General features: G+C 46.2%; 1 protein-coding gene across 1 annotated transcript in view; it reads right to left on the reverse strand.

Annotated features, from left to right (window-relative positions):
• Window positions 1-411: 411 nt before the first annotated feature.
• Window positions 412-12,414, reverse strand: part of HADHA (hydroxyacyl-CoA dehydrogenase trifunctional multienzyme complex subunit alpha) — a 45,284-nt gene continuing 33,281 nt past the window's right edge. Inside the window, exons 12-20 of the mRNA XM_061168466.1 lie at window positions 12,259-12,393; window positions 9,986-10,157; window positions 6,902-6,988; window positions 4,012-4,152; window positions 3,529-3,597; window positions 2,543-2,738; window positions 1,725-1,839; window positions 1,023-1,168; window positions 412-935 (exon numbers count right to left, since the gene is read on the reverse strand). Of these exons, the coding sequence (XP_061024449.1) occupies window positions 790-935; window positions 1,023-1,168; window positions 1,725-1,839; window positions 2,543-2,738; window positions 3,529-3,597; window positions 4,012-4,152; window positions 6,902-6,988; window positions 9,986-10,157; window positions 12,259-12,393 (1,207 nt within the window). The 3' untranslated portion in view covers window positions 412-789. The remainder of the gene's footprint in view (window positions 936-1,022; window positions 1,169-1,724; window positions 1,840-2,542; window positions 2,739-3,528; window positions 3,598-4,011; window positions 4,153-6,901; window positions 6,989-9,985; window positions 10,158-12,258; window positions 12,394-12,414) is intronic.

Below are 12,414 nucleotides of genomic sequence, written 5' to 3' on the forward strand. Positions count from 1 at the left end.
TACACTGGCCAGGAAAACGTCACCTCCTCTGCTTAATGCCAACGTTGCACAAACATCCTGGGGTGCGCACATGAATGAGTCACACCAAGAAAAGAACTGGGTAAAACTGTGCAACGGAAAGGAGTCTTTTATATGCTGGCCCTCCACACCTCTCCCACTGTTCTGCTTAGCCAGGGCCTCTTCCCCACTGTAAAGCAGAAGCCCAGCCAAAGCATTTAAATACAGTTGGTTTAAAAGGCTTTAGGCTCATAAAATCCCACTTTCCATCAACGCAGTTTCTCTCTTAAGGTGCTGCCCCAGTACATTCCTACCCCAAAGCACAGGGCTTTATTCCAGCTCACCCCTTGAAGGAAAGGGGGTTAAACCACAAGGGCAAAGACAGAAGAGAAAGCAGTAGGCAGGCAGAGAAGCTGATAGTGTTTGGTTTTTACTGTTAAGTATTTGGCTGGGTGCAGAACTGCCCTCACCACCATTGGCCACCACTGGTCTCCTGGGAGGAACAGGCAGCAAGGATGGCTCCAGAGACGCCGCTACTCTGGGCCTCGGGGCTTACAAATTCGTGAGCACAGAGGGTTCCACCTTCCAACACGAAGTACAAACTACTTCACAGCCAGACTTCCCTGGGAGGGAGAGATGCTCACAGCTGAAGGCACTTTAATCAAGGCACACACCCAATGCCAGAATTTGTTTTCCTTCTGGTTACTCTGATAAACCTAGATGCCACTCTGTCGAGAACCAGCGCTGCCGCGGTTGGCGTTAGTGGGTGAGTGAGCAGGGTTCAGGGCCTGCTCACTGGTAGAACTTCTTGTTAGGGTTGCTGGCGTGGTCCATAAGCAGCTGGCACGGGGTGAACTGTTTTCCATAGGCAGCCTCGTACTTCCGGAGCCGGTCCACTATCTTCTGAGCACCATACAGATCCACAAAGCGGAAGGGCCCTAAAAGGAGAAATAGGGCGTTGTTGAAGGAGAAGTGAAACCAACTCCAGGATGAAGCGAACTACCTTCCCGACTTGCAAGACCGACCTCCAAGACAGGGGGGGAAGCCAAGCCCAAAGACCGCGCCGATGTCTCCCTCTGTAGGCGTGGCCAAGACCCCTTCCTGCAGGCACAGGACAGCCTCGTTCACAAATCTGGTCACCAGGCGGTACTGGATGTCTTCGTCCGAGGAGCTGCCAACAGGGAGAGACATTCAGGGAGGCGGAGGGTAAAAGGGGAGGACGCAGGCGCCCCGGTGCAGAACGGGAGTGAGGGCTGGTGCTGCCGGAGCTCCGGGCCAGCCCTAGTGAACCTCCAACTCTAGAGAAGGTGCTGCCCTTGGAAAAAGACAGCAGAGGGCTACTTGCCCTAATTAACCCGAAACCGGGCACTGAGAACAGGGTCCGGCAGGGTAGACGGTATCTCCTGACATCAGCAGCTGCTGATTACAAATGATAATCAACAGTGTGGAGGGTGAGCGGGCCTAGGAGAACCGTCCTTCTAGTTGCTCTCTGGGACCCTCAGAGGGAAGGCTTCCCAAGGGGTCTTCCCAAGGCTGGGCTGCAGTCCTTACCCTGAGGCCTGGTAGAGGACGAGGTGGAATGTGGAAGGGCAAAAAGTGTTAAGCATCAGGAATGTTCTCTCTGGTCACGTATGGTGATCATAACAAAAATGATGGCAGAGGGTCCAAGAAGCTTCGGGCTGGTGAGAAACACGCTTCTGCACCAATAGCCCCTCAAATGAACTTACACATCAGGCTGAGAAGGCATCTTCAGACTTGCCAAAATACTGTCTATGTCAGAGTTCAAATTCTTATTCTTCACACCCTCCTGGTAGATGTAAAAGCCCTTCCCGGACTTGCGACCTAAAAGAAGCAAGAAAAGGGAAAGTTAACAAATTCTCCGAGCCCGGGCCTGAGAGTTCTCTTCTCTGCTAGTCTGTTATAAAGCTCTAGCCTCTTTTCCGTATTGCTGAATTTGTAGATCTAGCCTACTCTAGAAATTGGTGTTTGTCAGAAGAGTTGGCAGCGAAGGAAAAAAGAGCTTGTGTTTCCTGGAGCTTGGAAATCTGTGTATCTGGGTAGGAAAGGCCAGGTGGGTGAGTTTTAATGTCCAGGTATGCAACACCAGGCCCTAGGATGCCCAGGTCCTAGTGTTGATTTTGTTGCTACTTTGCCGAGAGAGAAAGCCACCTCTCTGGTGGGCCTCAATTACATCCTCTACTTAGAGGTTTACTTCCTCCACAAAGGTGGTCAGACAACACGGAAAGCCTGGACGCAATGCTCCCGCAGTATCACGGGTGTAGTAGACGCCTTGGGCAGGATGAAATGCCTGTCAATCTTGCATAGCCTGGTCAACGGCAGAGCCTCAGGAGGCCAGAGTTCTGCCTTTTGTCCATAATCTACAGGCCCAGCCTAGAAAGAGGTGGTCATGAAACCATTTTTAACTTCCCTGTGACAGTGGGCTCTATGTTTAGAAAACACTCTTCCACGCAGGCCTTCTGCAACTCTTTGGTCTCAGGAACTCTGTCACGAATGATGCTAGTTACGTTTCTTTGCGGCTACTCACCCAGGAAGCCCTTGGCTATCATCTGCTTCAGCACTTCTAGGCTTCCACCTGCAAACCGCTCCCCAAACACTTTGCCTAGATTTTCTGCTACGTGTTTTGCTACATCCACGCCAACTTCATCCACCAGTGTAGCAGCGCCCACAGGAAAGCCAAAGCTTGTGGTCAGGGAATCCAGCTTCTTAGGGCCAACTCCTTCCTGGATGGGAAGTAAAGCCGGACCTCAGGGGAAGGCCGTCCCAGATTCCCCTAAGGGCTCCTTGTGCTGCCCTCACAAACGGCCTTGTGCAGCACCCACTTCTCTTCTGGGTGCCGCCTGGCCAGGCCCAGGACTGGGACTGTTTCACTCAGGGAAGCACGAAGAGGCTTGGGAGCCACAAGGGGAAAGTCTGAGCCTTTCCTAACCTACAGAATTTTAAGGAAGTCTAGAGATGAACAAATTACTCATTTCCTTCTTGTTTGCAATCCTGGATCTCAAGAATAACGAGATTCCACGCCAGACAGGGCTAAGTTTCCCGATGCTGAGAGAAGAGACGTTACCGAGGAGCAGTACTGTAGAGTCCTGTGATGCCCAGGTCTGATAAGAGCCCAGCGAGGAGTGGCCACGCCCTTCCCGCCAGTGACCGACCTGTATGGCCACTGGAGGGGTCTGCGTGCAGCAGAAGCAGGTGTAGCACCAATCCGACCAAATGGGCCCCGTTCCGGATGGGGACGCAGAAACTGCGCACAGAGCATGTCGGAGGCCTTTGGCTTATTGGAGCAGGCAGGACGCTAAGGGAGCAGAGCTAAAATTCTGCCCATCTTAGTGCAGTGTCAGCCCATGACTTCCCAGCCCTGTGTGCAAAGAGAGGGCACCAAAGGGCCTTCTTGGAGGAGAGCCAGGAGTCAGTGTATTAGAAGGAAGCCTGCTCCTCACCTTAACATTACCAGTTTGGAAAACTAGTTTAAAGAGTGGAAGATGCCTCAAACATTCTGAGATCGATACCAACCTGGAGAATTCTGATGACTTCAGACATCATGGGTGCGAGGCACCTGGTGGTATAGAAGCCAGGTCCGTCCTGCCAAGGGAGAGAATATGAGCTCATGGGCCCCTCAGTTGTGGGCACTTCCCAGGTCTGAAAGCGGTCTCTCTCCCCCGGAAGCCATTTCAAAACTCAAGGTGATTTATAATCTCCATCAGAACCCTTAATATTAAACTGCAGGGGAAGCCATAGCCAGGGGCAGCCTGGCTTGAATCCAGGAGCACAGCAGACAGTCTCACAGTCATCTGAAAGGTCTGGAATGGCTGGGAGAACCTGCCATGTCCCAGACCCTGACTCAGCGGTCCACCACTGTCCATACCATAGACCACCAAGGGGAAATCATATCAAAAGCTGGTATATTTAAACTGAAGAGTTACAAACAAACCTGGAAATATAAGGAGGCTTCATAGAACTTTTCTGAATCTGCTGCTCTGACACACAGCTCCTTACCTTAACCACAATGATGACCTTCCCCTGTTTGAGACCAACTTCTACAGCAGAAGCAGTTGTGTCCTTAGAAGTTTTTGGAGTTGTGATAATCTCCAGCAGCTGCATCTTGTCCACAGGAGAGAAGTAGTGCATGCCAATCACCTGGCAAGGGGGGACAAAACACCGACAGATTTAAGAACTCTGAGAGGGGAAACTAATAGCATTCTTTTTTTTGCTAGGAAAGCACTGCAGAGAAAGGCAGTTGTAATACAGGAATACTGCTTGGTACCGTCAAGTGGTTTGGTTCCATGGTTCTTTGATTAAAAGTCCAGTATGTTCAGGGGAGAGCTAACTGGAATTCTCTTCCATCTGCTTCTAGGGCTTTTCACTAAGGGCAATGGATCCTACCAACAGTTAATGCCAAAATCGCAGCTAAAGGCCAAATTAGATTTACTGGGGAAGAATGAATGAGGGTTCCATTTACATTAATGATGTTGATGGTTTGGGTGAGAGGGTCCACTTTTTATGGGGTGTGGGGGGAGACAGGCAGAAGAATTACTTACTATGCTGGACCGTCAGAGATATATTTGGATTTTACATCAATGCGTCTCACCACCAGGATACTGTCGGCCCTTCGTATCCACAGATTTCGCATACACAGGTTCAACCAACCGCAGATCCAACTGGTTGAATCAGATTCAACTGGTCTGACTCCTTGGATCTGAAACCTGAGGATACAGAGGGCTGCCCGTATTCACTGTACTACACTATTTTATATAGGGGGCTTGAGCTTCTGTGGATTTTGGTATCTCCTGGTGGTCCTGGAACTAATCCCCCACGGATACCCAGGGACGACCGTACTGGGTTTAAATAACATTTCTCAACACTCAAATTCCCTCAAGGCTCATTCAACCAGTGACTCTCAAAGTCAAGTACCCAGACCAGCGGCACTAGCATCACCTGGGAATGTCAGAACTGCAAATTCTCAGGGCCTCCCCAGACCTACTGAATGAGGAACTCCAGGGGCAGGGCCCAGATCTGTGTTTAAGAAGCCCTCCAGGTGATTCTGATACATGCTGAAGTTTGAGAACAGCCTCATTAAGCCAACAATTAGATAGTCTTCACAACTGAACTGTGAAAGAAGTCTATCCATTAATTTATAGTTTTGCCTCCACTCCCCATTTTAGCTATAAGGTATTAACTAATATCTGCCACTGACTGACTGCTTACTATCCACTATTCATTAACACATTTATCATTTATCCTTTACATTTAATCCACTACAACTCTGTGAACTAGTCAGTCTAATGACCTAGATGAGGAAGAAAGACATCAGGAGGTTAAAATTAGTAGCTCAGGGTCAGTCAGTAAATGGCAGAGTGGGATGCCATCAAGGTCGGCCTGTCTCCACAGCCTGCCCACTTCCCGTTGTGTAACACACAGGTCACTTGCATGTTACATCAACTTATCAATCCAAAAGTTGCTTCTAACCTCTAAATTATCCTTCTACTTATGTCTAAAATACTTAAAAAGACAGGACCTGATTCAAACTGTACTCCTGAGCAAAAGGAATTAGCCTTTACCATGTATAATTTATATACAATAAAACGCACAGATCTTTAAGTGTTCAGTTTGATGAGTTCCGACAACTGTGTATCTACCCACGTAATCACTACCCCAAGCAAAACCAATTGACATCGTTCAAAAAAGCTGTGCCAAAAGGTGGCCAGCTGTGTCCTGGACTGCTGGGACTTTCTCAGTTGTAGCACTGGAGGGCCTGTGTCCTGGGCAAACCGGGAGGGTTGGTCGCCCTACTTGTGCCCCTGTGGCCTTACTCTTACGTGAATGGCCTAGGCAAGCAGGTGCTAAAAGCCGCTCAAGGTCCCTGGGGGCGAGGACTGCTAAGTGTGATGCTCGTTCTGCTCCACGGGGGAGAAGAGAGGTTAGCATCCAAGGCACAGCAAGAGGGTCTCCTCTGCTGCCCTCCAGCGCTGAGGAGCTGCTGTGAGTGATTACGACGTGGCCAGACTGTCTATCTGCCATTACTCCGCGTTTGTGTCTTCCCTCAGCTGCCACTTGTCCCCATGACCTCCTCCTGCCATCACTGAACCTGCCTCTATCAGGCCCACACCACTTCAAATCTGCTGCGTGCTAGGGAACAAGATGACCTTCAGTTAGCAAGCTATTAGAATGGGAATAAAAAGACTTTCGTGTTTTTAGCACATGGACTTTGTATTAACAGTTTCAGCTGCTTAAAGGCCTTTTATATTTCCTGCCTACTTTTGGCTGGTTCTGCTTCGCTGAGGCTAACCGGTATCCTCCAGAGAGGCGAACTGTTTTATTTCTCCTTGAATGATTTCACTTGATTTCCCTGGTAGAGAGCAGAAGCCCAAAGATAGATTTCTAGGCATCATTCCAGATACTCACTGTAAGTGCTTCTACATCCACCCCTCTCATGTCCTGGGTAGAAGCTCTAAGCAAACCGGGGTGGACACATCCCACCACAGCCCCTGATCTTCCACTCCTGGATCTGGAGTTGGAACCAAACCCATCCCAGACAGTCACCAGAGTCTGCTCTGTAGCTCAAGTGTTATTTTGGAACACCTCTTCTTATTTTCGGGTCTATCTTTCAATACCCAATGTAATAAACGTAGGTTTTATAGTCTGAACCTGAATAATAATACCCATTAGGGATGCAAATCACCTATAAAGGTATATTTTAGTTGTAGTTCACTTGTTCCTGCATCTCACACTGGTCATGGTACTAGCTTTTTTGTGCCCAGTTTCTGGGACTACATCATCACCCTCATCCACTTCATAATCCATACCAGTCCCTTCTCAGATTCTAAGCCTTCATCAATGAGCCTGAAGCAGTAAACCATTTCAGGGTTTTCCTCTGTTCAGAATTTACCTTCTCAGGTCTTTTACTGATAGCAGCAATTTCGTTGATTGGGAGAGCAGATGTGTTGCTGGCAAAGACACAGTGATCTGGAATCACCTGCAGGAGAAGAGCATTTAAGAGTGTGTCATGTAGGCCTAGGAGATGACTGGAGTCCAAAGCAAAGCCAATGAGTGACACTTGGGCCCCGCCCACCCTTCACCTTTGAGAGAACAAACCATAATGTGCATGCCTATTTCATGTTACACATGTGTTACTAAGAAATGGTACACCACTATAATTATATCTACAGTGCATGAATACTATTAACTATTAGCTTTATCAACCTGCAGAATAGTGTCTAATGGAGATTCTCTCAGCATTCTGCCCACAATCTCAGCTTATTCATATTTTTGTTCAGATGCTTGGATGAAAAACATGGAAGGCACATCTGTCAAATTTGTGCAAATCTGGGCAGGCAGAATCCTAACATCAGAGATGAGAATCAAGATTCAAGATACATTCAACATGCTGAAAAACTGAGTGCAAAATAAGATGAATTATAATGAGGATAAAGGTAAAGTACTGCATTAAGATTTTATGAAAGAGAAGAAAGAGAAAAAAATAACTGAGTAGGCACCTAATGGGCAAGACCTGGCTTGGCAGTAAACTTGTGTTAAAGAGCCCATGATTTTATTTAATCAAAAGTATAATGTGAGTCAAAAGTAGAGCCTGATGATCAGAAAGCTAACATAGTCTCAAGCTGCATTATTAATGGTATGGTGTCTAATGTTGGTAGTAAAATTCTCTATGAAGAACAAACCAATGTCTCCAAAGATGGCTGGCAACAGTCCTTCCCCTCCTTGTACATGTGTGTCTCTCCTCCCATCCAGAGGCACAGTCTCTTTCCCCTCCTCTTAAAGCTGGGCTGGTAAATACTTTTACCAATGGAAAGTAGCAGAAGTGACTCTGCCAGTTCCAGGCCTTGCCTTATGAAGTCCACTGGCTTCTGCCTTGCTCTCTTAAGCCAGCAGCCATGCTGCAGAGAAGCTCTGGCTCGACCACTAAGCGAGGACAGGCCACAGGGAGAGGGAGGTGCCCCATCCAGCTGAATGCAGTTCCATGAGTGCCCCCACTGGGAAGCCACGTGGAATTAAGGGCCAGCCGCCTCTCAGAGCCCTGCCCTAACTGCAGAACTGTGAAAAGGTCATTGTTTTTGCGGTGGTTTGTCACACGCCAAGAGAACACTGAGACATGGTGAAGACAGCAAAGGAGACAAGCAAGACAGTGAGGGGTCTGGAGACAAGGATTATGAAGATATCAAAGGAGTGAGTTTCTTTAGTTCTGTGGAGAGGAAGAGAAGTGAAGTTTTAAATCCCCGAGGAATACCACATGTAGATTCAGCTTTACCATTTTCCTGTAAAGAAAGGAGAGGCCAGGTAAGAGGATGGACTTGATGGCCTCCTAAAGGTCTTTCACTTGAAATTCTTCGATTTTCCAAATACAGATCTGTTCTGGACCTTGCTGTTTTCCACCCTTTCTGAAAAACTTCTTTGAGTATCTCCTACCTTAGATGATTTCACTAGCTTCTCTAAAAAGGTAAAGGCCTGTGACATGTTACATAAATAACTACAACATACATAACACTTTGGATTTTACCTTTAGCAATAATCTTCTTATTCTTTTCTTACTATCTGCCAAAAATTCTTGATTCCCCAAATATCCTCCCTTTCCCCCAGTCCATGGACTTCACGGACATATAAAACCCCTTTTCTTTTCTTTCTTTCTTTCCCTTCTCTTCTCCCTTAACCTTTATGTTTCAATGGGAACTACTGTATTGATTTGTTCATAGTCTGCACTTCTCTTGATCTGATCCCTCTTCTTTCTCTTTCTTTTCCTTGATCACTGGCTTCCCAACTGCTAAACTAACAAACTTTTCTACACTCAGATACCCCCAAATCCTGATTTTCCAAAAGCAAATACCATCACCCAGTCAGGTGACAAATGCTCTTTTAGTGGTAAACGGCTCTGTTTTTGCCGCCCCTCAGTCTACCTTCCATTGGCCCAGCAGGGCCCCCAAAGCCCTGGGAACGTTGCGTCCATTTCTCTGCTGCAGTGCCACCTTGCACAGAGAGAACACACACCCACCCAGCTCTTCTGAATTCACTCCCTCAGCTGAATCTACATTACACTCTGTCTAAAGAAAAGATTTTGGAATGTGTGTTTCACAAGTGGAATCCATCCCAAAGTGAGTTGCTTGTCGTTAGTTTCTAAACCCTCCTTAGGTTCAGTCTTCAGTAGAGCAGAGATTGTCCTCCCATGGAAGGGAGTCTTAGGAGTACAGCCCACTACTCAAGACACCCAGAATGTTGCAAAGTCAGTGCCATTTTATTTACACCATTTACTAACCTACACTCTGTTTAACTGTAGGCTAGTCGAGGCCCCGGTTCTACCTCCTGCCTGGATTACTGCCATCTCTTCTTTCCTTCTTTCCTCTTTCTTCATACCACCCAGTTCAAGTACTTGTTTTGTTCATATCATCCCATCTCAAGAGTTGACTATGCACAGCATTTGGGCTCAAGACCAGAGTAGCATTTCCACAAAATGAGCATCTGAATCCTGCCTGGAGAAACTGTTTCTCCCTATTTCCTCTGCTGCCTAGACCTGAATTAGTTTAGTTATAGCTTGCAGCCAACCAATAATGTCAAGACGTCTGGCTACAGTCCATGAGGTTATTTGTATGTTTGGGTGACTGAACTCCCATATAAGGCTAATGAACCCTGTGCTTAAGTTAATAAGCTACTCGTTTGCCTTTCCTTAGGACTTTGATTTGACCTTTATACACAGTGTGCGTGGGTTCACATAAAAACTTACGTTTGGGGGACACAGTTTTGAGGGGCGCAAGCCTGCTCTGTCCCCTTTTGCCTGGCAAAGCAATAAAGCTGTTCTTCTACTTCACCCCTCCAACAAACAAACAAACATACAAAACCCCTTACATCTGGGAATGAATGGCCCTATAAAAAGAACCACAAGTTTCCTATAGTTCCTTTAAAAAACCCTGTCTCTGTGTTCTCCACTCACAACACTAGGATTCAGTACAGCAGGCCCCTTACTTACCGCTTCTACTTCCTTGAGCACTTTGTGCTTAAGACTGAGGTCCTCAAAAACAGCTTCAATCACCATGTCAGCCTTTTCAAAACCCTGGTAATCGAGCTGCCCAGTCAAGTTGCTGAAAAAGGCGTCCCTTTCAAATGATGTTAGTGCTTTCTTCTTCACTTTATCATTCAGTCTAGGAAAAAAACACATTCCTAGTCAGAGGAGGAGAACAGGAAACTAACATTTACTGAGTGTCCACGGGCCAGATAGTGTGCTGTGTGTTTTTCACCAACTCAGTGAGGTAGCTCCCATTTTGAGGGAGCTGAGCTGCTCAAGGAGACTCAGAGGGACTTGTGGTCCAAGAGCGAGTTAAGGGAGGGTCCTAGGGTTCAAACAGGTTGACCCCCACATCCATATTCTTTCTACTAAAAGATGCCTCTACATGCCCAACCTGCATAAACGGTATCACTAATAAAACAGTTAAATTTGCCAAGAGGAGTAAACATGAACACTAAAATGGCAAACAAGAGAGCAGCTCTAGTAATTCTCTACCTACAATAGCTCTAGTAATTCTCTACCTACAATAGCCAACACGGGTCCTAGACCACGAGTTTATACTTGCTTACATATCATTTTGTTATTCTGTAATTGTGATCTACTGGAGGACAGAGACCAAGCATTATGTCTTATATTCTTAATCCATTTCCTGGTCAGTACCTAGTAGCACATCATATTGATTACATAAAATATTAACTCAAGGTTTCTTCTTCCCCATAAAGAGCTAAGAAGGATTCCTGCTACTCAGACACTTAACTGATTGTTTTTTATTGCCAAGGAAAATAGGCTCTCTTAGGTTTTAATCTGACCGCACTTTCACAATAAATGACCTAGAGTTTTCCTCTGAATGAAGAATGAAGCTACACCCCATTCACTAGTTTCCTTAACCAAAAGAAAAATTAAAGCCACAAGGTAAGTTCAAAGAAGTAGTCAGTTTAAGTCTCCAAAGTATGGATTCAAATATCCTGGTTTCTGACAACCGTGTCAGCAGTCAGCAAGCAAGATTCTTGTGAGAGTTCAAAACATTATTAGTTGCTCTAATTCTAATGCCTAATGAAACTATTCCCGAGAGGACAAGAAATATGTATGTCCCAAGTCAGCAGTACAGTGAGGGGCACTCACCAGAGCCCGATGTTTCTAATGCAAAAAGGGAAACCCGGGACAGCTGTATCCAAAAGAGATCGAGGGGGAAAAGCTAATTTAGAGCAAATTCTCATTTTGGTGACTGTATGAAACTCTGGGAACGCTCGCGTGCTGGTCTCAGGGCAATGGTGTTATCGAGCACATGCCATTTTGGGGGGTCAGAATCTTTTACTACAATGCCTTGCTATCTTACATTAAGATAGTTGCTATCTGCCAACATGATTAAAACTGCCAGGTCCTGCACAGTATTATGGTAGCAATATATGAGCAGAAAAGGGGTAAAAACACACTTAAGCTACATAATCCATTTAAGAAACAAAAAAACTAACTCAACTAAAAGTCACATGCAAGACCATCAAAGTTCAGCCAGCCTTAGACAGTCTATTACATTGGAGCAGAGAAATGAGCTGAAACAAATTCCCAGTTTGGCCAAGTTGCTGCTCCATTTTTCCCCTCTGCAAAACAGGCAGTATGTGTGTGGGGTGGGGGAGAGGAGGGAGGGACGGGCAGGAGGGAGAATAATATTCCCCGTTTATTAATTCAGAAGTAAGATGGAGACACAGTCCATAAGATCCAGATACTGTGGAGCCAAATCAGTTAACTGTTTCTCTATAGTAACGCCAGTCGAGAAATATGAGGTTCATGAGTTCTGATCCCAGCCCTACCTTCAAGATGCAGTTACACGTTTCCTCATATCCTTATCTCAGTTCTCTCTATAGACACAGTCATGCTGCTTCAATATTCTATAACAATACAGCAATTAAAATTCACAAACATGAGACTTTCTAGTCTGATACCAAAGTATAAACTATATGGCATTTAAAAACGTCTAACAGATAAGGTTTTCTCTTCTGCACTCAAAGACTACAGACTCCAATGATGTTAATGATTTATAATAACATTATCTGCAACAACCGCAAAAAAAAAAAAAAAAGAAAAAAAGTGAAAGAAGGAATTAGCATGTCTAAAAAGCAAAGGAAATGAGACTTAACTATGGAGTATCCAATACAGATCATGTTCAGGAGAAAGGAAACTGTGACGGCAAAAACCAAAACACACGCTACTCTCCCAGCAAAGGCAGAGAGCAGGCTTACCCTTTGAACACTTGTTGCTGTCCTCGCCCCAGCGCGGCTAGCGTAGCATCCTTCAGTATAGTCTGTAGGCCCTTATCCACGGAGACCTGGGCGATGCCGGCCCCCATTAGCCCTGCGCCAAGAATGGCGAGCTGCCTGAAAGGAAAGGATGAAATG

The sequence above is a fragment of the Eubalaena glacialis genome, chromosome 14 (assembly GCF_028564815.1).
Source record: "Eubalaena glacialis isolate mEubGla1 chromosome 14, mEubGla1.1.hap2.+ XY, whole genome shotgun sequence".
Taxonomy (NCBI): domain Eukaryota; kingdom Metazoa; phylum Chordata; class Mammalia; order Artiodactyla; family Balaenidae; genus Eubalaena; species Eubalaena glacialis.